Here is a 26465-nt window from a genome sequence, read left to right on the forward strand (position 1 = left end):
CTGATGAGCGGTGCCATGTCCACGCCCAGGATCCAAACTGGCAAAACCCTGGGCTGCACACGAACTTAACCACTTGGCCACGGAGCCGACCCCCTCTAAATGACTTTGAATAGCACCTTGAATATACACCTCGAGGAGAGAGTTGTATTACTACATGCCATAGGTCTCATACAGGGCCTAAATTATGGCATACACTGAATGATGCTGACTAACTAGGTAAGCAAAAGCTCAAAAGGGCGTCCCTGCCTAGGGTCTGTAGCCTTAGCAGAGAATGGAGTCCATGGGCCCCTTAAGCTTTAGGCCATAATTCTTGCCTTACTTGTGTTCTAACCTGCAAAGGTTAGTACCTGGGCTCACAGAAACAAAATCCACCTTTGGGGTTCCATGGATGACCATAATGCCTCCTAGCAACTTAGCTGTGTTCCTTCTAATCCAGGAAGACTGTACTTGCCACATGCCCACATCCTGGTACATTTCCTAGGGTGAGTATGAACTCCTTGAGTGATTACATTCTGCAAGAGTTTGCACAATACAAGCTGAATCACTACGATTTGAAAGCAGTCTTCCACCGAGTCCTGTTAGGTCACTTAGCTGACTCCACTTCTCTCTCCCTAGGAGACTACCCAACTGTCTCCAACAGCACCTTTTTTTTTTTGGTCTTTCCAGGCAATAATTACGTAGGAGTGGTAGGACTCAGAGAGTGGTGTTAACATACCTAAGCACATCCCCAAAATGAGGAGGCATCTGGACTTTAGGATGACTTTAAGATATGTAAGCTCCTATAAGGCTGTATATTTGGACTCCAGATCACATCTGGCCAGCTCTTTCCTGCTTGCCTTCTGCGGGCCGGCAAAGAACAAATAGAAGCTTCACATAATCCAGAATACAACAGATGGCTCTGTTTGTTTTATTTTAGAAATAATTTATTGTATTTTATTACAATTGTAAAAGTAGTACAAGCTGTTTACAATTTGATAAATACACAAAAGCATAAATAAAAATAAAAATATAGAAATTATTTCCATCAAGAGGTATCTCCACAAACATTTGGAAGGTTATTTTTTCCTATGCTTTTTTGTTAAAGGCAATGAATATTTATATATAAATGATATATTTATATATAATACATATTCTCTTGTACAGAACTAAACATTGCATAAAATTTTCTTTTGTTTTTTCCAGAATATAAAAATGAAACATAGTTGCAGTAACAATCTTTACAGAAATGTATGATATCTAAATTGAAAGTTCCCACAATTGTATTCCTTAGAGACAACTGGTGTCAATTAGTTTAACAGATTCCTTCAGAATATATACTACGTGTATATGTATATATTAAACATCATTTTAAATTCATTTTAATTCTAACTAAATTACCAAGACCTTAATAGGATTTAATAACTGTATAACATCCAATATTATTGCATGGACTATTCCTTTATTATCAGGAGTTTAATTCTTTTTAACTGCACAGAATGCAATGAACATACATAATTTATCATCAGAATTTCTTATTTTCTTATGGTAAAATCCTACAAGTGAAATTACTGGATCAAGAGGTATATGTATATTATCAGGTCCTGATGTACACCATCAATTTGCCTTCCAAAAAGGTGATACACTCAGTAGTTCTGTGTGGGTGCCCAATTTTTTTTTTTAAAGATTGGCACCTGAGCTAACAACTGTTGCCAATCTTTTTTTTTTTTTCCTTCTCTTCTTCTTCTCCCCAAAGCCCCTCAGTGCATAGTTGTAGATTCTAGTTGTGAGTGCCTCTGGTTGTGCTTTGTGGGATCCCACCTCAACATGGCCTGATGAGCAGTGCCATGTCCACTCCCAGGATCCAAACCAGCATAACCCTGGGCCTGCGAAGCAGAGCGCTGGAGCTTAACGACTCGGCCACAGGCCAGCCCCCCAATTTTTTTTTTCTTTTGAGGAAGATTAGCCTTGAGCTAACATCTGCCACCAATCCTCTTTTTGCTGAGGAAGATCGGCCCTGAGCTAACATCCGTGCCCATCTTCTTCCATTTTTTATATGTGGGACGCCTGCCACAGTGTGGCTTGATAAGTACTGCCATGTCCACACCCTGGATCCGAACCAGAGAACCCGGGCCGCCAAAGGAGAAGATGAGAACTTGACCGCTGTGCCACCCGGCCGGCCCCCTACTTTTTTATTTGTTTGGTTTTTTGCTTTTAAAAGGCTCAGAGGGGGTATAACTACAAATCAGCTGCCTTCAGATTAAATGTTCGGTTTTATTCCCCGGCTACCGCTGGCATTAATGGAGTTGGTTTTTCACAAGTTTCATACCCCCTCAACATTTTATTATGAAACTTCAAATATACAGAAAAGTCGAAAGAACAGTAAACCCACTGAATACACCCACCGTCTAGATTCTACAGTTAACATTCTGCTGTTACTTGCTTTCTCATCTATCTACCCGCCATCAATCTACAGAGCTTTCATCTTTAATATGAAAATCTTTTTAGCTCAAGACTCTGCTGAGGGATGGCCTCATTTTTGACCGTCCCCAGACTCAGTGCCCCGCACTATGGGAGGTAAATGTGCAAAGTGCCACGGTGGGAGTCGACCTGCTCTGAGCCCCTTAAAGACTCAGCACAGAGGCTGAGAGCATGGATGTGGTTCTAACCCTGACCCCACTAGGAAAACTCAGTTTTCTCACCTGAAATATCGGAACCCCACCATCCCCATCCCGGGGGAGGACCAAAAGCGCAAATCGCAGGAAGCACTCTATAATGACAGTTGCGACAGTTCTGATTCTTCTCCTCCCTCTTTGTCTCCGATGAACTTCAAGTCCAAGCTATGGAGTCCATCTCAGGCCTCTTACACCCATCTTAGGCCACCTCACACCCTCAGTCCCAAGCAACTGTAAAGTGGGGCAGCGCGATCCAGAGGACTACTGACCTGAGGCTGAGGGCCGCGACAGACCCGCCGTGCCCAGCCGTCGGGGCTCCCTCAAGCCGCTTCAGGGTCAGCCTGCGGCGGAGGCCTGACTCCCTCCCTCCGATGCCCCGCAAGACGAGTGACAGCCCGCGCCCCCTCCCCCGGGGCGCTACCCCCGCGTCGTCTCAATGAGCGCTCACAAAAGCCTGTGAGGCAGGCAGCGCCACAGAGGCAGGAAGCTGACGCCCAGGCAGCCTGAGCCACTTGCCCAAGTCCAAGCAGCTGGCGAGTGAATTGCCTTCGGGAACTGAATCCGATTCCCCCGACTTCACGCTCTCCCCCTCCTCGCCCCCGGGTCCCGCCCGCACCCACAGCGGGCGCCGACCTGCGCGCACGCGCAGTCATCACAGCCGCGTCCCCTTTAAGGGATTCCTTTTGCCTCCTCCGACCCCTTCACTTCCGCTCTGCGTCCCCACAATGCAGTGCGGCTGAGCGCCTCAGAGCCCGCGGGGACGCTGCGGGGGGACCCCGGCTGAGGCGGCGGCGGCGACGTGGGCTGCGGCGGGCCCGCGGCGTCGGGCGGTGCGGATGTCGGGGTGGGCGGACGAGCGCGGCGGCGAGGGCGACGGGCGCATCTACGTGGGGAACCTTCCGACCGACGTGCGCGAGAAGGACCTGGAGGACCTGTTCTACAAGTACGGCCGCATCCGCGAGATCGAGCTCAAGAACCGGCACGGCCTCGTGCCCTTCGCCTTCGTGCGCTTCGAGGACCCCCGGTGAGGCCCCGCTCCGTCCGCCCGCCCGCCGGCCCGCGGCCCCGGGCCCCCGCTTCCCTCCTCCCCTCCCCCGGCGCCCCTCCCCCCTCAGCGCAGACCCCTCAGGGCGCCCCCGGGTGGAGCATGAGGCCTCCTCACCGCTGGCTCCGGGCCGTCCTCTGCTCCGTCGCCACTTCCTCTATTATTATTTTTGTACTTTACTTAAAAACACAGAAGCTGGGCCTTTGGAGGGCCACTGCCCGCCCAGCCCGTCCTCGGGGATGGTCCAGAGGACCGGCCTCTCCCTCACGGCCCGAGAGGCGCCCCTAAGGGGAAGTGGCCCGGGCCCCGGGAGCCTCGGCCCCTGACCCAGCCCCGGAGAGGACTCCGTGAAGAGCGGGAGCGGCCGGCCGCCCTCCGTGCACCGCCCCCCGGCCCCCACCAGAACTCGCCGCTGGCGGGGCGCGGACTGCGGGCGTGTGGATGCCTTTGGAGGGCGTAAAGGGCCCCTGTGATGGGACAGACCTCCAGCCACGCGCGCCCCGCCCCGCCCCGCAAGGCCAGGGCTGCGTCCTGATAAAAGCGGCAGGGATCTGGAAAAACTTGTGAAACAGTTTGCGGGGCTCTCTGCCTCCACTCCCCTCTTCCGGGAGGGAGGCGCCGCTACATGCTGAGGGCCCCAAGGCCGGGGAAGCTCTCGATCCCCAAACCAGCTCCAGGGGGTCTTTCGGATTTTCCAAACATTGTGGGCTCTCCGCCCAGAAAAGACCTACGAGCTTTCACAAGTGCGGTTGGTGGTTCTTAGAAGCCACCGCACTGTCCTGGTCCCTCCCCTCGGGGTAAACGGGAGCCCGCGCTCGTTTCCAGCGCCGTCTAAGGGGACGCTTTAGCTGGCTGTGTCTTGCGGGCTCCACGACGAGGACTGGCCGCAGGGTGCCGTGCCTACCTGGTGTGGCGGTGCCGGGCAGGAGAGATCTGAGGAGGGGCAGGCGGGAAGCATCCTGAGGCGTTGAGGGCTGAAGACTGGCAGAGCTCCTTCCTAGCTTCTGGCCGTTTGCCTCAAAAAATGGAACTAGGCATTTTCACACCTAAACTGGAGAAAGTTGTGCCTCTGTTAATTAGTAACAGTTCGGCGTGGTTTTTTGAACAGTCACTATGCTGTGCATTATTTAGCATTTTCAGCAATGTATAAGGTAGGTACTCTTAACCACGTTTTACAGATGAGGAAATGGAGGATTTAGAGAGTTGATAGACTAGTAAGGGACCAAGGTAGGATTTGAACCCCTGTTCTGCCCGTTAGAATACAACCTTACTTTATGATATGCTACATTGTCATTTCTTTCCCCATTCTTTCATAATAGAAAAGCTGTCTTTTGATGTCAGTAGATGCCAAGTTTCAAGTAAAGCACTGCATACATAGTATCTTATTTAATCCTGACAATAACCCTGTGAAATAGGCATATTAGTCACAGTCAGAGATGTAAAATCTTGGTTACTTACTCACCAAGAGACAGATACTAGTAAGAAGCAGATGAATGATTTGAACTCAGGTCAATTTGTATTCAAAGTCTGCTCTTAAACCCTTTCTCCCACTGCATTATAAATATTGCTAGGGTGGCCCTGGATGTGGTCCTCGTTGCTTTTAATGTTGTGACTAGAACCTTGATAAGTGATTATGTGCCTGGGACAACTGAATGATGCCTTCATTAGTACATCCTCAGCTCTGCTTGGCCACGCAGGCTCTGAGGGCATTCTTTTTCCCATCTAATACTGGAGAACCAACTTGGCATTCCTAACTCACCTAGAGCCCTAGAAAAGACTTAAAGTAACTTTATTGAATATTTACCTTTTTTGGCAAAATTGTACCCAGAGGGTGGTTTTGACAACTTAGTTCTCCAAACCATGCAGAACAAGGTACACTTGAGAAAGTTCCATATTCCTCACAAAACACCAATTTGCGTTTGTCTTTTGAGCCTTACTTCTTTTTAAATGAGTTTTTCTTTGTATGGACTTGATGGTATTAGGCCTTGTGGAAGAATATTAAAGGACTAGTGGGTGGTGTGCATTTTGAGAATCTGCTCACTAAAGTTCGAGAAACACTTATTGGCAAAATCAGTCATCTGTTAACAATTCTTTTTTTTCTGAGTTAATCTTCTTTAAGTAATCTGTTTACCCTTTCATTATCATTTCATACCTAGAAAAGCCTGTGTGTGACAGCTGTAAAGTTCAATTCCAATATCAGGAAAGGTCTTCAGACCAAAACAGTGCATCAAGATCCTGTTGGTTTTGTTTTTTTTCCTCACTCTAGGTTTTCCTCTTATACTTGTTACTCATGCCCCTCACTGGGAAGTCACTCAGCCTCCTGAGCAGCACTAACTCCAAACTTTTCTTTGCAGAGATGCTGAGGATGCAATTTATGGAAGGAATGGTTATGATTATGGCCAGTGTCGGCTTCGTGTGGAGTTCCCCAGGACTTACGGAGGTCGGGGTGGGTGGCCCCGTGGTGGGAGGAATGGGCCTCCTACAAGAAGATCTGATTTCCGAGTTCTTGTTTCAGGTATGTTCCTTTCAAACTGAATGAGATGATGCATGTAAAATACTTTGCATAGTGTCTGGCCTCCAAGAAATGTTAGCTGTTATTCATCAGTACATGGGATATGTGTGGGGTGGGGCCTTCTTTTCAATAACCTAGGCACAGTGACAGTCTGAAGCCCTGCCCTGTCTTGCCAGTGAGGCAGGTATTTTGCAAATGAAATTGCACCAGTAGTACAGCCTTGGTAGAATGTAAACTTGCTTCTTATAAAGGAGTTTTCTCGTGTTGAAAGGGAAAATGATGGCAAAACCCTTTGAGCTGGAATTCTAAAGATGTTTTCTTTTGGAATGTACCCTGGTATCAGATTTGCTAGAAGGACATTCCAGGACCCAGATTTGAACAGTTTACCCAGCCTTGGATCCTGAAAAAGGCCAGATTTTGTGGTGGTTTTGGAAATATATAAAAAAAAGAAAACAAAACAACAACTTGAACTCTTAGGGATTGTATTGCAAAGTATAGAATGAAATGTCTAGTATTGACAAGTGATGAAATGCTAAAATCAGAGGTTTCTGGATCTTTTTGAAAATATTAACACACCAGTGAAGACCTGGGGCCTTCTGCATATTCCAGGGCATTTTAGGGCCCTGGTGGAGTGAAATGTATTGAGCCTGACACTTTCTTATATGTGAATGTCACACAATCACAGCAGACTTCCATGGTGCTTAAGTGATACTGTCAGTATCTGCCTATCTTGTGTCCCTTTGTAATTTTTTAACCCCAGAACTCTATTCCCTCCTTCAGGATGTCATACATATCTTTTTTTCTCTCCATGCTGCTCTGAAATCCTGCTTAGAAAACTATTAGGAAATGGCTGCAGTCCTGAGCTGTGAGCGGTAAACACAGCCTTTGAGAGCAGGAGCACATTTCCCTTTCATGACATCAGGTAGGGTTGTATGACTCCCAACTAGTTTTAGCGTCTGAGTCTTACCTTTTCCCCCACTGTATTGAAGAGTGTTGGTGATCTTTTAAGAGGTACTTTGTCTAGTTTGTCAGTCATTCACACCTATAAGAAAACAAACTTTAGATTTTTGTTGTGTTGTTACCTTCACCTACACTTCAGTTGTTTCATTGGATGGTTTCAAAATTTCTATGTCCTGGGAACCCAGTCAGGCAAGAAATAATTGGTACTGATAAATTTCATAATGGAAAAAATTAGAACTCAAAGTCTTAGGAGTTTGGTATTAATTATGAAGGACAAAGAAAGGGAGGCTATGAATTCTCAGAGATACTAAACCTGTAATGGAATGGACTTCTTGTTCTATTGGAAAGACTTAGTCTCTGGAAGAGACCAGCTTGTTAAGTGGTTTACCACACATACTTTAGTGTTCTTCTTTGGTCTTGTGTTCCTTATCAAACTTTGTGATTTAGGGACCCTCAGAATTTAAAAGTAGTGATTGATGGAGAAGGTACTCTAGGTATTGCTAGTTCTTAACAGGGCATTTAACATGGCTGAAGGATGTGGCCTTTTCTCTTATGTTCTCCATGCCCAGGACTTCCTCCATCAGGCAGCTGGCAGGACCTGAAGGATCACATGCGAGAGGCTGGGGATGTCTGTTATGCAGATGTGCAGAAGGATGGAATGGGGATGGTTGAGTATCTCAGAAAAGAAGACATGGAATATGCCCTGCGTAAACTGGATGACACCAAATTCCGCTCTCATGAGGTGGGTCTCCACCTTCTGTTGAGGAGCTTGTACCCAGACCACTCCACGTGAAGCTGACCTACCAGAAGTAGCAACAGGCCATGCATTTGCCATTTGCTGACCTCACAGTACTATTAAAGATCTATCTTAAGTGGACAAAGTCAAGGAATTCATCGTGCCTAAGTCCTACAGGGTCATAACAGAGAGAAGTCTGCATTCATAGTATTTTTAACCCAGAGAGGATACTGGTACAGTCTGTCATAATGTGGTGAGCCATTCTGTGATAAGACCCCTTTCACAACTGGCTTAATCTACAGTGTCCCTCTGTGAACCTAATTATTATGGCTGTCCCTCCTCTGGGTCTAGTCTGGGCTCTACAAGCCAACCTCATCATCTCAGACCTTCTAGGTACTGCTGTTGAGGCAGAGTTGTCACTTCATTTTTCCTTTCCCAAAGTAGTATGGGATCCTCTTTGAAACCTGGGCCACCTTGTCATTTTCTTGTGGTTGATCACCTCACCCTCACGACTTAGTTCTCCATGTCCTTTCTTTTAAGAAGGCAGCTTCTGCTTTTGATATCTCAGTCTGATTCACATGGTGACTATCCTTTTGATACCATTGAGACCAGATACCAGACCACCAATTGGACATTTTTTTCTGGTTATCCTGTCCTGACTTGGTGTGGGATTTAGGAATGTCTGGGGACATAAATTTCTGGGTGCATTTCTTTTTTAAGGATTCATACATATAATTCCCTAATTTTGTGGTGTGGAGGCTGCATAGTTTAACAGTGCTTTTGCTCAGACTGTCCTCTAGGACTTGAATTTGGAGCAAAAACAAAATAGCACCTGGTTCTCAGTTACACTGCAAAGCAGGGTCTCACTAAGGGCAATTACTGACTTCACCTACAGAAAAGCATCTGGCTTCTTTCATCTTAGCATCTTTATATCTTCTGATAATGCTGGCTGAGGGTGAAGGGCCTGGAGACGGGCCACCCTGGACATAACTCCTCTGCTGCTTATTAAGATCTTAGCCAAGCTACTCTCTGAACCCTGGTTCCTCCAAATGCAAAATAGTCACACTAATAGCACTGTCTTGTTAAGACTTGCCAGGCCGCTAACTTATGAAGAAAACTCGAGCATCTAGCCCAGGCCCTTACACCTGGGAGGTGCTGAATACAGGTTAGCTCCTTCCATGGGTGCCCATCCAAAGACACATACATGAGGTGGCAGGGGAATGAACAATTTTCCTCATTTTTGGAATGGACTAATAAGAGTACTTACCTCATAGCATTATTGTGAGGGTTAAACGAGATAACATTGTGCCAGGCAAACAGTAATTGCTCAATACTTAAATATTATTGTTAGGCGGCCATGTTAGATATTGGTGTGCTTTATTCTTCTGGGACTTATTTTTTTCCTTTACTCTTTCTGTTTGGATTTCAGGGTGAAACTTCCTACATTCGAGTTTATCCAGAGAGAAGCACCAGCTATGGCTACTCACGGTCTCGGTCTGGGTCAAGGGGCCGTGACTCTCCATACCAAAGCAGGGGTTCCCCACACTACTTCTCTCCTTTCAGGCCCTACTGAGACAGGTGATGGGAATTTTTTCTTTATTTTTTAGGTGAACTGAGCTGCTTTGTGCTCAGACTCTACATTCCAGATTGATGATTTAGCGTCTTAGGAAATTTTTTTAATTTTTTTTTTTTAAGGAAATAAAACTACATAATTTCTACCAGGGCCATATTAGCAGTGAAACATTTTTTAACTGCGGAAATTGTGGTTTTGGTTCAGAAACAAGTTGTATATTTTTCACCCCTGATTATGGGAAAAAAAAATCAGTGCTCTGTCTTTGTGGGTTGCTCTGCAATGGAGATCAGCAGTTAACTGTGACTGAGTCGGCCCATTCTGTTTAGAAATATATTTTAAACATTTAGTAATTGATATGTGTGGTTGTCCTTGATTACGTTCATAGATTTCATGAAACAGGCACACTGATTAAAAAAAAATCATTGAGTTGTAGTAGCACCTTGTACCCAATTAGTAAGGAGCAGGAGTGGATAACTTTATTTGGGGATAAACGTAGTTGCTCTGGTGGTGGTTTGAGAACTTCAATCCTAAGGGCAGGTTCAGAGTTCTCTTGTAATTCACGGTCAAGCTTGTAAATTAAGCTGCTTTAAAGAAAAAAGGGAGCATTGCAGATAGGGGAAGGGAATGGGAAGAACAAAAACAGACCTTTTAAAGTGGGCGGCAGCATAAAGATCATGGGGAAATTCTTAGCCAAAACTAACTTTGGCAGTTTAATTAGGAAAAAAAAAAATCTGGTTCTATCACTTCTACTCCTCAATCTGTCTCATTTATCATTGGTATCTGAGCTTTTTTAAAAAAGAAAAACTCCACTATCTTGGATTCTGCTCACTTCGTTAATCATAGTGAGGAAGGGCTACTTTGTCCCAGGTCTGGGGCTAGTTTTTAAAAAACCACTTTATTGAAGTATGATTAACATGTAAAAAGCTATACTTATTTAATGTATCCAGCTCATTAGATTTGGGGTTACATATACACCCATAAAATCATCACCACCATCAAAGCCGTGAACATATGCATCACCTCCCAAAGTTTCCTCCCTACTCCTTTATGTGTGGTAAGTTAAGATCTACCCTCCTGGCAAAGTTTAAGTATGCAATAGAGTATTGTAAGCTATCCCAGGGCTATTTTTGTATGTTTTTTTTCAGAAAGGGAAACTGTAGGTGTGGCTAGTATCCTTTTTGCATAGAATCACTTTTGTGGGAGTAGATGGTTCTAGGTTAGGAGTTCCCAAGCTGTAGTGTACTTTGAACACTTCAGACCTTAGCAGAAAGCTAGCCCTCTGCTTGGAGCAAAGTGGGTATCCAGGAACAAATGTTCAAGTGTGTTCAATAAAGATAAAAAGTTGATGGAAACAGCAACTAAAAAGGATAATTTAGGTTCTCACATGATGATCAGATACAATGTCTAACAGTTATGTAAACAGAAAAATTCACTTAAGTGCAGTTTGGTAGGCAGTCTTTGGGAGGAGATAAATGGAGATAACCTCTTCCATACTGAACCGCCTGTCGGTAAATACTTGATCCATCCATTTCCTTGGAAACTGACAATACCTTTTAATTCCATTAGCATCAGGAACTCATTGCCTTATTGAGATCTCTCCCAATTCTGACTTCAGAAGAGTTAGTTACTAAAAAGTACTTAACCATCAATTTTTTTCAGGTGACTGAAGAAAGTGGGAACATTAATGTTCATAATAACAAAATATCATTGCGCTTCCATGTGTTCACAGGGTACCTCTTCCCAGAATAGCTACTCAGCCGTGTGAGAAGGGCTCTTGTTCATCCAGCTTTGGCAAAGAGATATTACCTGTTTGAAAACAATAACAAAAAAGAATGTAATATTATAGCTGAGCCTGCTTCCCAACTGGCTCTATTAGCGAACTTATCACTTGATTTGTCATGCAAAATAAGCACTGGAAATAAGTATAGCTACTGTCCTGTTTTTCTAACTGTCTCAAAGAATCACAGTTATAAGTGAAGCCTTATTAATATGTACTTTTCAGTAAGGAGCAGACAGGTTAATTAGCCATTTATCTGCACACAGGAGTGGAAGGAAAGACTGAGTGTGAACTCAGTTTGTCCCAAGAAGCAAGGTCTGACAAAAGGTTCTATTTGAGAAATAGAATATGTACTCAATGGATAGTTCCACTGAAACAGTGACAACTGTCAGGCTCTAAGATAAATTATAAAATCTCTCCACAATTAACTGAAGTGGTTTAGTGAGTCAGAGGCATGATTAAGAGCTCACAAATTTTTTTAGCTTTCTTTCCCATCCTTGCTTCAACAAGAGCTTTCCTTTAACTGGTTGGTTTTGGTCAAAGAGGTAATCCCTGAGCTGGAGGGCTATTTGTCTCTGAAGGCTGCTTCGAATGGTTCTCCTCTGAGGGGATCTGAACTTGAAGTTGACGCTTGGAAAGCTGTCTACCTGAGTGCTTATGCTAGTCCTATTCCCAAATGTCCAGAGGGGTATAGCAGCTCTGAGAACCCACCTATCTGCAGAGAGGAGATAAAAACAGTTCAACCCACCCAAGGTTCTGGATTTTACTAGTAGCCCAGAGTTATTTTAAAGCTTCCATTTAAAATAGTTACAGTGAGGTTTAAAGATGCAAATCTCCACACCAGGGGTTGCACACTGATGGCTCACACGATGCATCTGGCTTGCAGGTATGTTTTATTTGCATGGTGTTTTATTTTTTTTAATCTTGAATTAAATACTTAATTGCCAATACTTAAAATTTCAGAAATACCACAAAAAATGTCAGGTGTCCAGGTTCTCTGGGAAAATGGGCTCATATTCTTGCCTGGCACTGACTGAAGCAGCAAATGCCAGTTGCCCTGTTAGGGAGAGCTTGAGCTCCAGATCTGCCACTGTACACATCCCTCCCTGCCCAGTCCTGTTTTGCTTGTTCCTGTTACTGACTGGCCCCTAGAGGTGAGTGTGACTCCTGGACTCTACTGCCACCTTACTGCCACCACCTATATGCACTTTATACTTTTTTCATTGTTAATACATGTGTTTTTTATTTTTTATTTCCAGTTTTATTGAGATATAGTAGACATATATCATTGTATCGTTTAAGCTGTATAACATGTATATATTGCAAAATGATTACCACAATAAGATTAGTTAACATCCATCACCTCACATAGCTACAATTTTTTCTTGTGGTGAGAACTTTTAAGATCTACTCTCTTAGCAACTTTCAAATACAATACAGTATTGTTAACTGTAGTCATCGTGTTGTACATTACATCCCCAGGACTTATTTATCTTACAACTGGAAGTTTGTACCTTTTGACCACCTGCACCTAATTCCCACTTTATACTATTCAGAGTGCTTTCACATAGCAAATTTGGGTCTCACAGTTTCTACTGCATTCTTAGTTCACTGTAGGACAATCTGTTAAACCATTTTGGGGAACACGTACCTGGGGGAGCCACAAAATACTCCTCCACAACTCGATGAGAGTTTTGTAGTAGTTCTTCAGCACAGTTACCTTCTATCACATGGTCGGATCTCAAGTACAGACATCTACAAAACCAGAAGCGTAAGGTTACCTTCTCAGAAGACAGGGCTTCTAGGGCATGGGTGGAGAGAGTCAAGAATGGGAGAACAAGGGAGCAGCATATTCTTGAGTTATGTTCGAATGCTCAAAGATGGAGGACCTGTGGTCAACAGTAAACCAAATAACAGTCTACAGTTTATAGAGTCTCCCAACAACCCTGTGAGGTAAGTGGTAATTATTCCTTAGGATTGCTATGTTTAATAAATATTTTTGGATGATCACTATGGGTAAATTGCTTTTGGTAGAGATACATAATTAAAAAGGCAACTACAGTGCAATGTTGAGTCTAACAGACGTAAGCAAAGTTTGCCAAGGGAGTTGAAAGGGGCACCTAACCCAGCCTGGGTGAGGAATAGGTACTCAGAATAGGTGATGTGACTGCTAAAGGACAGGCAGGAAGTAGCTGGATTGAGGGGATGGGAAAACGGACTTCTGGCAGGTGCAGAAACTTGCTCAAGAGTGGTTATAAGTGACTTAAGGGGGGCTGGTCTGGTAGCATAAGTGGTTAGGTTTGTGTGCTCTACTTTGGTGGCCCGGGGTTCACAGGTTCCGATCCCAGGCACAGACCTACACACTGCTCGTCAAGCCATGCTATGGTGGCATCCTACATAGAAAAAACAGGAAGACTGGCAACAGATGTTAGCTCAGGGACAACCTCACCAAAAGTGACTTAAGGATATTAGCTCCTAAGTGACAGAATTGGGATTTGACCCCTGTTCTGGTACCCCTAATATGGTGCTTTTTTCACTGCAGCCACCTTTGGGGATAATAAAAGTGCCTGCCTTTGCAAGATTTACCACAAACAGCTCAAGAATCTCCCACTGTTGTTTGGACCTAGTGGCTTCATTAAAGTATCCGGATGGCAAACCAGTGAAAGCAAACAAGAGCTGAACATACCTAGGAGGCTTCACTACTGTTTAAAGGTTTAAAAGTGCATCACAAGGTCTGAGCTACTTCCACATACTTGGGCTGGAAGAGAAGCAGACAGCTCAGTCACTGATAGGGGAGCAGCCAAGTTCTTTCTGCTTTGAGCCAGACATAGACTGAGGGCTAAACCTAGTGAGACAAAGGGGCAAGGATGTGACATGAACATCTGGACAGAAGTTGCCTAAAGGCCTAAGTTGTCATGATAAGATTCTTTTAAGAAAGGACTAGTTCTTGTTTCTTTTGTGGCACTCAGCCTACAGCTAGACACAATAAACACTTATTCATGGTGTGGAGAGTGGAGAGTTGGAGTCTATTCCAGGATCTGGCACTGTCTTACTGTGTGGCCTTGAACAAGTGTGGTCTTTCCAAACCTAAGTTTCTTGCCAAAAAAAGTGAAGGCTGCATTAGATTTTTTTTTTAACCACACAAGGATTATGTATTCATTTAAGAAAATTTGGAGAACAAAAATAAAAATCATCCGTAAAGATGACCATTGGATTTTTCTGGAGTTTATGTTGGACAATATAACAAAATGGCTAAGAACTTGGACTCCTGAATCACAGCTGAGTTCAAATCCCAGAGCCAGGTGTGACATGTATGCAAGTTACTTATCCTCTCCATGTAACAGTTTCCTTATGTGTAGACCGCTTCATAGAATTGCTGGGAAGACTAAATGAAATAATGTTAAAAAAGACAATGTGATAATGTTAGGCCTTCATTCTCAGGGCAATAAGAGGAGGGTGCTGAAGAGCACCTGCTCCTTTCAGAAGGAGTTAGTGCACCCCAGGTCTACCTCACTCCCCACCGCTCATTCAGAGTATGCCTGTGCACTTAACCTCCTGCAGTCACACGTAACCTGCCTAGCCCGCACAGACGGGGGCTGCTAATTAGAGGTTTTGACAGAAGTAAGACTGCTACCATCAACAGGTGGTTAAAACAGGTGGTGCTGCTTCCCAGCAGATCTAATAGTAATTGATTTATTCACTCATTTGGTAATCAGGGTTCCTATGCAGGTGACGTTTCCAGAAAAACAAAATTCACCCCTTTAAATATCACGCATTTCTGCCTAATTACTGTTTATGATGGAGTTTCTAGAATAAACCCACACCTCCCGATTTTCTTAGTCATCAAGCAGACCCCTCACTTGGTAAGTTGCTTAACTTTTCTTGACCTTGGAATCATGCATAAAACACAGAACAGGACCAGATGAGCTCTTTTGGTGCCTATCAATTATTGATTGACTAAAAGTCTACCTCACCTCATCTTCTCAGTCAGGGTTCTACAGAAGAATTTAGCCCAAATACCATAGGACACTTATTTCGATGATAAATCAACTTCTATGCATCTGGGCTAATATCAGTTAGGTACCATCCTTGGGAGAACTGAAAAAGAGTCACTTGAATCTTTCTGTGTTCTGGTTCAGGTGGAAAACCCTGACTGAGGAAGGCTTCACCTGTGAACTAGAAATTCTTGCCCTCTGAGGCTCACAGACAAGGCACTTAAACCAGTAAATGTGGGAAATGCTAATAAAAATCTTTCATTTAATGGAGAGCACTATGGCAGCATGGAGGGAGCGGAAGTGCCTCTGTCGGCCCTTGGACTGTCCAGTGGGACAGTTCTGCCGCTGTTTTAGTTTCTTTCTGCCTCTTCCTCCTGGTATCAGGCTCCCAGGAGTCCCAGGAGTTTCTCTGGGCACTACTCTACTTCCATCTACAAGCCTTTTCCCTCCCTCCTAATTTGTTTCTAGTTTGATGCAGACTGGAATGAGAGCTAATCAATTTGGCTAAGAGTTTTTGGTTCAAATGAGGCTCTGAACAACATCCTAAACATAAGTATTTGGCTGCAATCAGAGATGTCATAATCTGAGTCACTCTCTGGATTTGAGATGAAAGAGTATAATAAAGTTTCTAGGGGTTGACTTTAGATGGCATATCTAGAGCAGTATATGAGAGCAGGGGCTCTGAATTTGAAGTCCTGGATTCTCTTACTACCTGTGTAACTTTGGGGCATAACCTTTCTGAGCTTCAGTTTCTACACCTATACAAGAGACACTAGCATTTACCTTCCAGGGTTGAATGTGATAACTGAGATAATGCATATAAAATCTTAGTGCTTGGCATGTAAGCACACTAATGCTTTTTAGCTCAAACCAAATGATAGGTTATTAAAGTGCCAAGAGATTTCTATTAGCCAGTCAGAGCTTTTACAGGTAGTGTGGCTATCACCTAAAACCGTTTAACACTTCTCTTCACTTTGCTGGGTTCCATTTCAAATGCCAGAGAGTATGTTCAAAACATGAAATCCTACAAACGTCACATTTCTAAAATGGAATCATTAACCCACAATCATATCCAAATTTATGGCAAGACTGCAGATCACTGAATACCAAGTCACTATTCCAGCTACCAGATCCAAATCCCTCATCTTTTTCACAGACTCTTCCCTGAGTAATGGGTACATTTTTTAAAAGCTACCCTCTAGATGGCTTGAGAAATTCTGACTCCTCTTTGTGCTTCTATTCCCTCCTTTTCCATAGATATTATTGAAGAACATTCTAAAAACATTTACTGAGTGTTGCTCAGTGCTAGATACTGAGAACATGATGAGCAGTAACAGACATGCTCCCTGGAATGTGGATGAGTAGTAGGAGAGCGGCAGAGAATGAAAACCACTCAAATAGATGTTTAAATACATGTAAAAGTATAGCTCTATTGCATACCATGAGAGCGCCATAGGTCCTGAAAGGGAAGCTGACTCAAAATAGAAGAATGAAAACTTCCTTGAGGAAGTGGCAGTCGAAATCTGAAGAAGGAAGGAAATTAAGTAGGGAAGAACGAGTGAGTGGGATGAGGTGGGGGTAAAGGCAAGGGCCCAGAATTCTAAGCAGGAAAAAAAATGGAGAGCTCAAGGAATTGAAAGTTACAGCCCTGTCTAGGAGAGGTGGGCAGGGGCTAGGTTAAATGATGCCCTACAGGCTATGGTGAAGCTTGTCTTTATCCTAAAGAGCACTGGGAAGCCACCTGAAGGGCTCGGGTAGGAGAGTGCCAACAGATTTCTTTTTATACTGCTATATAACTTTGAGAAATTGGTTAAACTCCCTACACCTGAGCATGAGATTACGAAATAGAGAAAGGATTTAAAGGAATCAAAGCCTGGAGGTGAGAGGAGGAGGCTAGAAAGCACTTTACACAAAAGTTATGGTGACAGATAGGTCTGTCTTTCCCTAGTGGCACTGACTAATGGCTAACCTTTTCTTGCTCCCACCTGTACTAGGAGTTTGTTTTTTCTAATTCCATAAGGAAAAGTTGTAGATTGTGCCTGTCTTTATGAGCTACATACCCATCCTTCCCAAGACGCTGCAGTCCCAAACAGCAAACAAGTATGCTTTTCAAAAAAGAGCATTTTCTTTAAAAATGTATTAAGATTGGGCAGCAATACGTAGAGGTGGGTAAAGGCTATGCCCTTTAGACATAGTATTCACGAGCTACTCTGTCAAAGACCTGCCCTTCCCTATTGCATTAGACTACACTACTTCACTACTTGTATTATTACCCTGCCCCCTTAGGCATTTGTTTTTGGCTCTTGATGTAAATGAAAGGTTAAAACTTTCCTTTGCATCCCTACTTTCTTTAAAACTAATCACTGTTAACAGTTTCCTGCATGCCCTTTCAGGGAACAAAACAAAACTTAATGCATGTGCCAACCCGGTGGCCTAGTGGTTAAGTTTGGCACACTCCGCTTCAGTGGCCGGGGTTTGGTTCCCCAGAGCAGACTTACACCACTCATCCACAGCCATGCTGTGGCGGCAACCTGCATACAAAATAGAGGAAGACTGGCACAGATTTTAGCTCAGGGCCAATCTTCTTCAAGCAAAAAGAGGAAGATTGGCAACAAATATTAGCCCAGGGCAAATCTTCCTCAGCACAAAAAAATAAATAAAGCATACACCAGAATATATAAAATAGATTACGCATAAAGTATCAATAATACCATACACAATGTTCAGAACTTTGCCTTTTTTATTAAATATATCTTGGAGACCTTTCCATACCTGCATATACTACGGTTATCAGTTTAATTATTTTTAACAACTGCCAAATATTCCATTGTATGATGATGTATTTAGCCATGAAGGACACTTAGAATTTTTTTTGGTTTTTTTGTTTGTTTGTATTATAAACAGATTTGCATACCCTGGACACTTGTGCATTCATCTTGATGCACTGCCACAGATATTTCCATAGGGAACCACTAGGTCAGAAAATACGTACATTTAAATTTTTGAGACAGGAATCCAACAGTAAGCAACTCAGACATGAGCTTACATTCTAATAGCATGAGACATGACAAAACAACAAAAATAAGATAAGAAAAATATTAGAAGAAAACCCAACCCAACAGGATAAGGAGTTAGTGACTGGAAGGGAAGAGGGGATTTGGAGTGGTCAGGAGAGGCCCTTCGGAGGAGATGAGCTAAAACCTGCTAAGCAGACTGTCCAACAAAAAAGGAATAGCAAGTGCAAAGATCCTGGAGAAGGAACGAATTTGGTATGCTGGAGAAACAGTAAGGAAGCCAATGTGGCTGTACTGATGAATACGACGAGATGAGTATGTCCAAGTGGTAGGCAGGGACTCTCTGAAGTAGAACCTTGAAGGCGATGATCTTAGTTACACTGGGAGGCCTCCAGGATTTTAAACAGGAGTGAAAGGATCCATAATGAACAAGGGGAAGAGTGTAACCACTTGGCAAGTTCCTGAATCTCGCTAAGCTTCTTTCCCTCTCTGTGAAATGAGACACTAATCGCCACATGAATGGCAGGCAAGGCTTCCGGGGCCGCAGCCGCGAGTTTACCTGTCCTCCAGTACTGACTCCATGGGCTCCACCCCGTCCGTGTCCACAGCGCGGAGCCGGTCGGCAAAGGCGATGGCTTTCTCCAGCCGTGCCACAGCCTCTTGGCTCCCGAAGTCCACTAGCGCTAGACGCTCCAGGTGCTCGATCACTTCGGCCGTAATCCTGCCACTTCCCTGGGGGGATGAGGCGGAGGGTGTGGGTCACAGGTGGGGCCTGCTCCGCCTCCCGACCTGCTTCCCCACCCGCCTCGGCGCTCCTGGCTTTTACCTTAGTATCCGCCTTGCAAGTGAAGCCGCGGCGCCCACCCACCAGGGCCCGAAGGCCCAGCCGCCACGCCCGCGCCCACATTTCCTTCCTTCTCAGCCGCCGTAGTGCGTCTTCACAAAAAGCCAAGCGACGCGCCTAAGGGTGATGACATCAGAGTGCGCCGCCTCTGCCGCCGCCGCCATGAACAGCGTAGGGGAGGCTTGCACGGACATGAAGCGCGAGTACGACCAGTGCTTCAATCGCTGGTTTGCCGAGAAGTTCCTCAAGGGCGACGGCTCCGGGGACCCGTGCACCGACCTCTTCAAGCGCTACCAGCAGTGTGTTCAGGTGAGCTGCGGCCCGAGCCTTCTCGCCTCTACCCACCGGCCCCGGTTCTCTACGGCGTCCCGGGCCACACGCATGTCACTGGAACACAGTAACATTCTTTGGTCCATTTGGTGCTCATCTGAAACTTGCAAAGTTGGCATACTTAGTCGTGTTTTATACATGGAACACGCATGCCCAGAAATAGGAAGTGATTAGTCCAAGTTCACTAGAATCCAGTTTCCTTGATTTTTTTTGGGTGGTGCACTTTTCCGCTACTTTTAGGGGGATGAGGGCGAGGCAGGGTGTTAGCCTCTCTCTGGCTTGTTAGACATCATGAAGGGTCTGATTTTTTTGTTGTTGGTACAATCCCTTCATTGGCCTGTTTTCTCTCTCTGGACTAGCTAGGAAATTTTCATTCCAGCCCAATGAATGTGAAACTGGTTTGAATTGTAAGAACAGCACTGGGCAAATCACTCCCAGTTAGTTAACTTAAAACATCCTCGGGGTAATTTCAGGTGGAGCTGCTATCGTTATTTCATTTACAGATAAGAAAGTGAGCTTGCTCAAGGTCACATAGCCAGTAAGTCCTGGAACCTAGATTTGAACTTGTGCCTGTCACAATAGAGTGGTGATAGTGTTTAAATTCCACTTGCGAATTTTGACGATTCCCTCACAACTACTTTCCAATCTCTCCCTGGTCTTACACTTAATTTCTTCACATGGTACTTATGTTAAAAACTATGGAGTTTGAATCATAGTTGGGAGTCCTTATCGTGCAGTCTGATTTTACTTTTGTACTATCATATTTTGTTTACAAAGTTTGGTTCTCAGACTTCATACAGACCTTTATGTGTTGTCTCCTCCCATCAGAAAGCAATAAAGGAGAAGGAGATTCCCATTGAAGGACTGGAGTTCATGGGACGTGGCAAAGAAAAGCCGGAAAGCTCTTCTTGACCTTGACGTCACCTTGAAAATGGGCTCCTCAAATCAAGAAATTGAGGACTCTGGGTTTTGTCTGTTAAGGCTGTGAAGCTAGTGATTGATTTGATGAGTTTAGGAGGGAGGAGTTTTCTTTCCTCCACTGTTTTTCTCTTACTTGTAAAAGATGAACCATCTCTCTGCTTTGAGATGATTTCTCACTTGCTCTGGCATCTTGCAGAAACTCACTGTGCTAAAACTGAATGATTTCTTGAGATGATGGTTGCAATACTTGATCTGGCTTTAAATACACCTTGAATGTAAATAGTGATAAACTTGTCAGGATGGTCAGGGTTGCCTGACCTCTTGAGTTATGCTGCAAAGGACATTAGGGAGACTGTACTGGGGTCATTGTTCATAAAAGCAATTGGCTAGGACCTTTTTTCTCTCAGGGAGCTTATGCTCTGCAAAGGGATTCCCAGCACAACAGTTCTAATCAGTGCTTGAGAGCACAGTTTTATTTTTATATAGTAACTTAACTGTTAAGATTGCTGGTGGACTGGGTTAGCCAAGAGGAGGACAGATTCTAACAGTGTTAGATCTCAGACTCTGATGTGAAAGCTTCAAGAATGTTGCAGCGAACACCACTTCAGAGCTCATAGTGCAGACTCAGGAATTAAGATCCTTGGATTCACTATGGAGGAAGATCCTAAATTATAAAGATTTGCTTTTGCCAGCTTTCAACTGAAGCCAATGCATTAAGTCAACCTGTATACCATAAAAATGCCAAAATGCTGCATCTGGTTCAATGGGAGAAGAGTTTGATTTGCCTTGTGTGCCCACCCTGCCGTGTAATGTCTGTAATCATGAAGATGGAATAAATTGTAACATGTAGTTTCTATCATTTGCCCCTGGAACTCAGTGCACTTTATGGAACAACTATTACTGTGTAACCCCACATATCCCATATATACACCGGGGGGAGTTTTATGTTTTGTAATTTAAAGCTGAAGAAAAAGTGAAGATTTATCTAAGCTAGGTAGTATGGTAATTAGAAATCTGATTTCTAAAATTTATTTCCACAGTAGGCTACAAAAATATCTTCTTAAAGTGTTTATATAATGGTACAAAAAAAATGTCAAGATATGGTGAGGACTTCAGAGTGTCACGTAGTCCCCCACAGTTGCTTACCTTGAGTAATTTGGTTCAATTTATTATATACGCCCAAAGATAGTATGACACTTGATTTACCCATTATTACTTCATATTTAATGTGACCAGTCCTTAATGTCATTTCAAAACATTCTTTAAAAAAAAAATTCTACCTTTATATTTTGACTGTTTAAGGCCCATCATACAAGGATTATAAAAGATAACTGGAACTCAGCTGAGGGAGGCTAGAGTAGAGTACATCTGCCTGACCTCAGACGGGGCACAAGCGCACCAGCTCTGCAAGGACTCTGGAAGCACAGGCTGGGGTCAGATCATGAAACGGCAAAGATAGCAGGGACTCCTTTTTCCTTACTGTCCATGGCTTCCACACCGTGTTTCCACGTGCCTCACCTTTGCAGTACCACTTTACTGTATGTACAATGCAAGACCAAAACCTTGTAGCCTCTTGAATTTTATCACAAAACTGTCTGGTTGAGCCTTGAGAATAAAACTAGCTCAAAGCCAACCAGTTCTTTTACTATAATTGCTACTGAGGGAATACGTTTTTCTGATTGTTCCTCATACTATTTTGACTTTATCCTCCCCATAAAGTGCCTCCAACTATCTCAGCTACTTCAAAGGTTTTACATTTTGAGGAGGAATTCTTAATTGCTCTTTAAGGGTGATTTTATAATTATTACTATTGTTTCTCCCTAATTCTTCTGGCTACAGAAAGGTTTTAATTCCAGAAACAAATAAAGCCACTACTATATGCAGAAATGTATCATACTGCCTTTATTTCCCCAAAGGTTTCTGATGCTTCCAGCCTTGAGGGTGCTGAGATATGACCCCAAGACGAGAACTTGACACCCTTGGAAAAAATTATGACGCCAGGGAATATTCTGCAGCAAATGCTGGTGGAATGGGACAGGAGAAAGCTGAGACACAGAGGAAGCACTTCCTTTTGAGAATCACAGAGACCTCTTTTAGATGTAAACTGCAGCCATTCTGCTGGCCACTCAATGTCTTTGCCATCCCAAGTCTGTCAGGACCCAATCTTGATCCTTAATTAACCCCACTCATGGTCCCTTTGCTTCACTCACTCCAGGCACAAGAAACCAAGGACAGGCCTGTTACAAACACTGTTATTCAGAGGCCTGAACTGGACGCGAAACAGTGTAAACAGCAGCCACAGACCTTCATTGCAGAAACAAATAACAATAATGCTAATTTCTGAGGGAAAAACACCACCAAAAAATGCAACTCCCAGGTCATGACTAATCTAAGTTATTTATTTAAGCCATCTCCTGCCATAAGCAAAGGGACGGAAGGTCAGGATATTGGTCATCATCTGATACAAGTGAAGAAGGTGAGCTTAAGGTCCCGTACACTTTTCTGGTCCATGTGCAGAGTAATGGTCCAAACCAGTGCTGTGGTCCCCACTGGGCAGTGGTCCAGGTTCCCTTTATTCATCTTCATAGCCGGTTGGAAGCGGATTCACATGAGAGTTATGGAATAGAGTATGGTTACCATCTCCCCAAGGAAAGGGCTGTGGAGTAAAGATGTCAATTAGGCAATTCCATGAACTGCTTAAAATAGATAGGCTAAGTAACAGATAAGATATAAAACAAAATGGAAATTAGTCCTTTATAACTACTGGCATATTTTAGCCTTCCCATAATTTAAGGGAGCACTTACAACTTCCAGGGGAACCCTTAGACAGTAGGAAAAGCAAGCTCAAGTTCCTTACTCATAAGCCTCTCTCTGGTAACCGTAGTCTATCACTGCTCTGTTTATGAAGTGTAATCCTCAAATCACCTGTATCAGAATGGTAGAGGTGGGTATAGGGGAGGAGATGCTTATTTAAATGCAGATTTCTGGGATCCATTTCAGACCTGAAAGAAATCTCTGGATTGGAAAATGCAACCTACCCTCAGTTACTTTGCATGCTACTTCTGAAAAGCATTGCTCTAGGGCAGTGGTTTCCAACTCAAGACGATTCTGCCCCTCCAGAGACACTGGGCAGATCTGGAGACATCTAGGGGAGAGGTAATACTGGCATCTAATGGGTAGAGGTCAAGGATGCTGCTAAACATCCTACAACTCAGAGGAAAGCCCTTTGCCACAACAAGAATTATCCAGTCCCAAATGTCAACAGTACTGAGGTTGAGAAACCTTGCTATATATATGGCTTCTAATTCTTCTGTACAAGGGTGAGTGTGAGGCTCAAAGACTCAAAAGTTCTTTCTGAATCTAAGAGTTTAGGTTAAGTTTCTATGAAGCCAGTCCTGCTTAGGCTAAGTGATGTAATAGTTATTAAAGAACCAGAAGAGGTTCTTGTTAAGAATATTTACAGGGGGCAGGCCCAGTGGCCCAGCGGTTAAGTTCCGGTGCTCCGCTTGGGTGGCCCGGGGTTCACCGGGTTTGGATGCCAGGTGTAGACCTACCCACCACTTATCAAGCCATGCTGTGGCAGGTGTGCCACATACAAACTAAAGGAACATGGGCACAAACGTTAGCTCAGGGCCAGTCTTCCTCAGCAAAAAGAGGAGGATTGGCAGCGGATGTTAGTTCAGGGCTAATCTTCCCCCGCCCCCCTAAAAGAATATTTACAGAAAGCAGCGGAAAATAAATGATTATAATTTATCTGTATCAACAGCCAAAGGATAAAATAGTTGTGAAGATAACTAGCTTAAAGGCGGGGAACAGGGAAAGCTGTCAGTCTCTAATCATGCAGCTAGTACCTGCCAGACGCCCAGGTCCTAGAAAGGTGAACCACCGTCCGGCTTTGCCACTCTAAGGAGGTGTCCCAGACCTCCAAGTTTTATACAACCGACAACTGTTTCAGAAGGCAGAAGGTGGGATGAATCGGAGAAAAGGAAAACTGAAAGGCACTTATTGTATGACCTTGAAGAAAAGAGTGAGACGTGACCCCTGAGACTTTCCCTTCCGTAAAACCGGAGAAAATAAAAATTTGTTCCTGAGAACGAGGGGCATTTGGAATGAAAGGAGAAAGGACACTCCGACAGACTGCAAGGGCGTACCTTGGACCTGATGCGGAGATGGGGGTAGGCGACGAACTCGGGTCTCTCGTGCTCCCCTTGGTGCGACTTCAGGAAGACATTCAGCATGCTCACCCCCACCCCGGGGAGCGCGACGAAGTAGGTGAGGGCCTTCCACATGCGAGCTGCGGAGGGGACCGACCGCTCAAGCCCGGCATGAGCCCGCGCCGTCTCGCCCCCGCCTCTAAGGCCTCAAGCCAAGGTCACAGTCCCGCCCCGCCCCGCTCCAGTGGGGCTGAGGCCCGCCTCGCCGACCCCAGCCCGGGTACCTGAGCCCTCCTCGCCGTGGGCGCCACTCGACATAGGCCGCCCCAGCTGTGCCCGGGACCGACCCAGCAGCCCAGAAACCCGGGACGCAGCTGCCGCAGCCATCTTCGATCTAGACCGCCGCAGCGCCGGAAGCGGAAGCAGAAAAGTGGCCTTGGGGGCGGGACCACAAGCTCCAAAGGAAGCGCCCATTGGGCGGTGCCTTCTCGCTCTCCTTAACCGAGGAGCCTGCGCACTCTCTTCCCGGCCGACCGAGTCCTTGTCAAAATCCTCGCGGGCGCTGTTTGAGGGAGCATGCGCTCTGCGCTTCGCGTTGCGCTCCCCTGTCCCTACCATGCCCAACCCGGTGAGACTATGCGCAAAAGAAAGGTTGGTGGAGGGCACGCTGGCCTCCGGGGCCAGCTCTCTTCGTTGGAGTCCGTGGACAGCAACGAGAGGTTCAGAGCACAGCCGCCCTATCTAAAATGCCCCCCACCCCCGACATCGTTTTTCATCGTACCTAACAGAATATTCGTCGTCGTTATTATTTTGTATGTCTCCCCTACTAGAATATAAGCTCTGCGATTCAAGAGTTTGCCACTGCAGCATTCCCAGAGCCTGGAATCGTGCCTGGCACGGAGCAGGTGCTCACTACAAATTGTCTGAATGAATGAATGAATGAATGAGTGAGTGAATGAATGAATAGCCATGGGAACCAGAAAGAGCCCTGGAATTGGTGCCAGAAGATCTGGATTCGAATCCCAGCTCAACAGCCTCAACTTGTAGCTTCTTTAGTTACATTAGCCTTCTCTCCCGTGAAACTCTGGAAACAAAAGTTGGCATGTTACGTTTTGTCTCTACAATTCTTTTTTTTTTTCCCCTCCTGCTTCTTCCTTTTTCTTTTACTCATCTAAAAACAGTTTTAAAAATAAAAGTTCAAAAATAAATACGTAAGATAAAATTAAACTTTTTGATCATAGGTCCCTTTAAGAATATAATGAAAGCTATGAACCCTTTCCCCCCAAAACGCTCCTGCTCCTGATCCACACAGTTTAGTAGACAATATTGGGGGAAGAAGGTACCACAAAGTACCTTCTGGAGACCCCCTGGGAGTCCTTGTGTCCCGCGTTATGAACCCCTGAGTAGGGGAACAAGCAGGGACTGGTGTGGGAATACTGGGTCCCATTTCCTTCCCTTACAGCCTGTGTGACCATGGACAAGTTAGATTAAACAAATGTGTTACAACTAGAGGGACCCACAACTAAAATACACACCCATGTACTGAGGGGATTTGGGGAGGAAAAGCAGAAAAAAAAAAAAAGAAGAGGAAGATTGGCAACAGTTGTTAGCTCAGGTGCCAATCTTTAAAAAAAAAAAAGCAAATTCTTTAAGGTCATGCAGTTTCATGAAGACAAAAATTTAGGATCCTATTACTAGAGCCTCACAATTTGATCTAGCATTTGATCTTACTTTCTCTGAGTAGCCTTGGTTTTTATATATTATGGTGTAATCAGGGTCATCAAATCCCTAGGCATCCTCAAACACAGCCAAAGGGTGTATATGAGGCCCCACACTGTGGCTATGGAAAGGGTCCAAGCTCAGCTTGGGTTCAGAGGTCTGGTCTGCCACCACCTGTTTCCTCTTCTCTAAAATGGGAATGTAATACACATTTGTTCATCCCTTCATCCGACA

The 26465-nt window shown here is 44.6% G+C and overlaps 4 protein-coding genes and 1 long non-coding RNA gene across 5 annotated transcripts; 3 read left to right on the plus strand and 2 right to left on the minus strand.

Annotated features, from left to right (window-relative positions):
• The first annotated feature begins 1700 nt into the window (after positions 1–1700).
• SRSF9 (serine and arginine rich splicing factor 9) lies at positions 1701–9831 on the plus strand. Its single transcript, XM_023647025.2, has 4 exons — positions 1701–3675; positions 6051–6211; positions 7738–7910; positions 9334–9831. The coding sequence occupies exons 1-4, from the start codon at positions 3488–3490 to the stop codon at positions 9475–9477; spliced, it is 666 nt and encodes a 221-aa protein (XP_023502793.1). The 5' UTR covers positions 1701–3487; the 3' UTR covers positions 9478–9831.
• Positions 9832–10353: 522 nt separating this feature from the next.
• GATC (glutamyl-tRNA amidotransferase subunit C) lies at positions 10354–19220 on the minus strand. The gene is made up of 4 exons (XM_001489039.7): positions 19090–19220; positions 18823–18995; positions 12906–13009; positions 10354–11283 (listed from the first exon to the last, which is right to left on the minus strand). The coding sequence occupies exons 1-4, from the start codon at positions 19168–19170 to the stop codon at positions 11231–11233; spliced, it is 411 nt and encodes a 136-aa protein (XP_001489089.1). The 5' UTR covers positions 19171–19220; the 3' UTR covers positions 10354–11230.
• On the plus strand, positions 13005–14460 carry LOC138915204 (uncharacterized). Its single transcript, XR_011420801.1, has 2 exons — positions 13005–13207; positions 13797–14460. It is a non-coding gene; the product is annotated as an uncharacterized lncRNA (long non-coding RNA).
• A 12-nt stretch (positions 19221–19232) lies between the features above and the next one.
• Positions 19233–21217, plus strand: TRIAP1 (TP53 regulated inhibitor of apoptosis 1). Its single transcript, XM_001489061.6, has 2 exons — positions 19233–19416; positions 20266–21217. Exons 1-2 carry the CDS (start codon positions 19234–19236, stop codon positions 20347–20349), a joined length of 267 nt encoding a protein of 88 aa, XP_001489111.2. The 5' UTR covers position 19233; the 3' UTR covers positions 20350–21217.
• Positions 21218–22736: 1519 nt separating this feature from the next.
• COX6A1 (cytochrome c oxidase subunit 6A1) lies at positions 22737–25060 on the minus strand. The gene is made up of 3 exons (XM_001488666.7): positions 24797–25060; positions 24510–24652; positions 22737–23014 (listed from the first exon to the last, which is right to left on the minus strand). Exons 1-3 carry the CDS (start codon positions 24984–24986, stop codon positions 22931–22933), a joined length of 417 nt encoding a protein of 138 aa, XP_001488716.5. The 5' UTR covers positions 24987–25060; the 3' UTR covers positions 22737–22930.
• Positions 25061–26465: the final 1405 nt, after the last annotated feature.

Source organism: Equus caballus, chromosome 8 (genome assembly GCF_041296265.1).
Source record: "Equus caballus isolate H_3958 breed thoroughbred chromosome 8, TB-T2T, whole genome shotgun sequence".
NCBI classification, from domain to species: domain Eukaryota; kingdom Metazoa; phylum Chordata; class Mammalia; order Perissodactyla; family Equidae; genus Equus; species Equus caballus.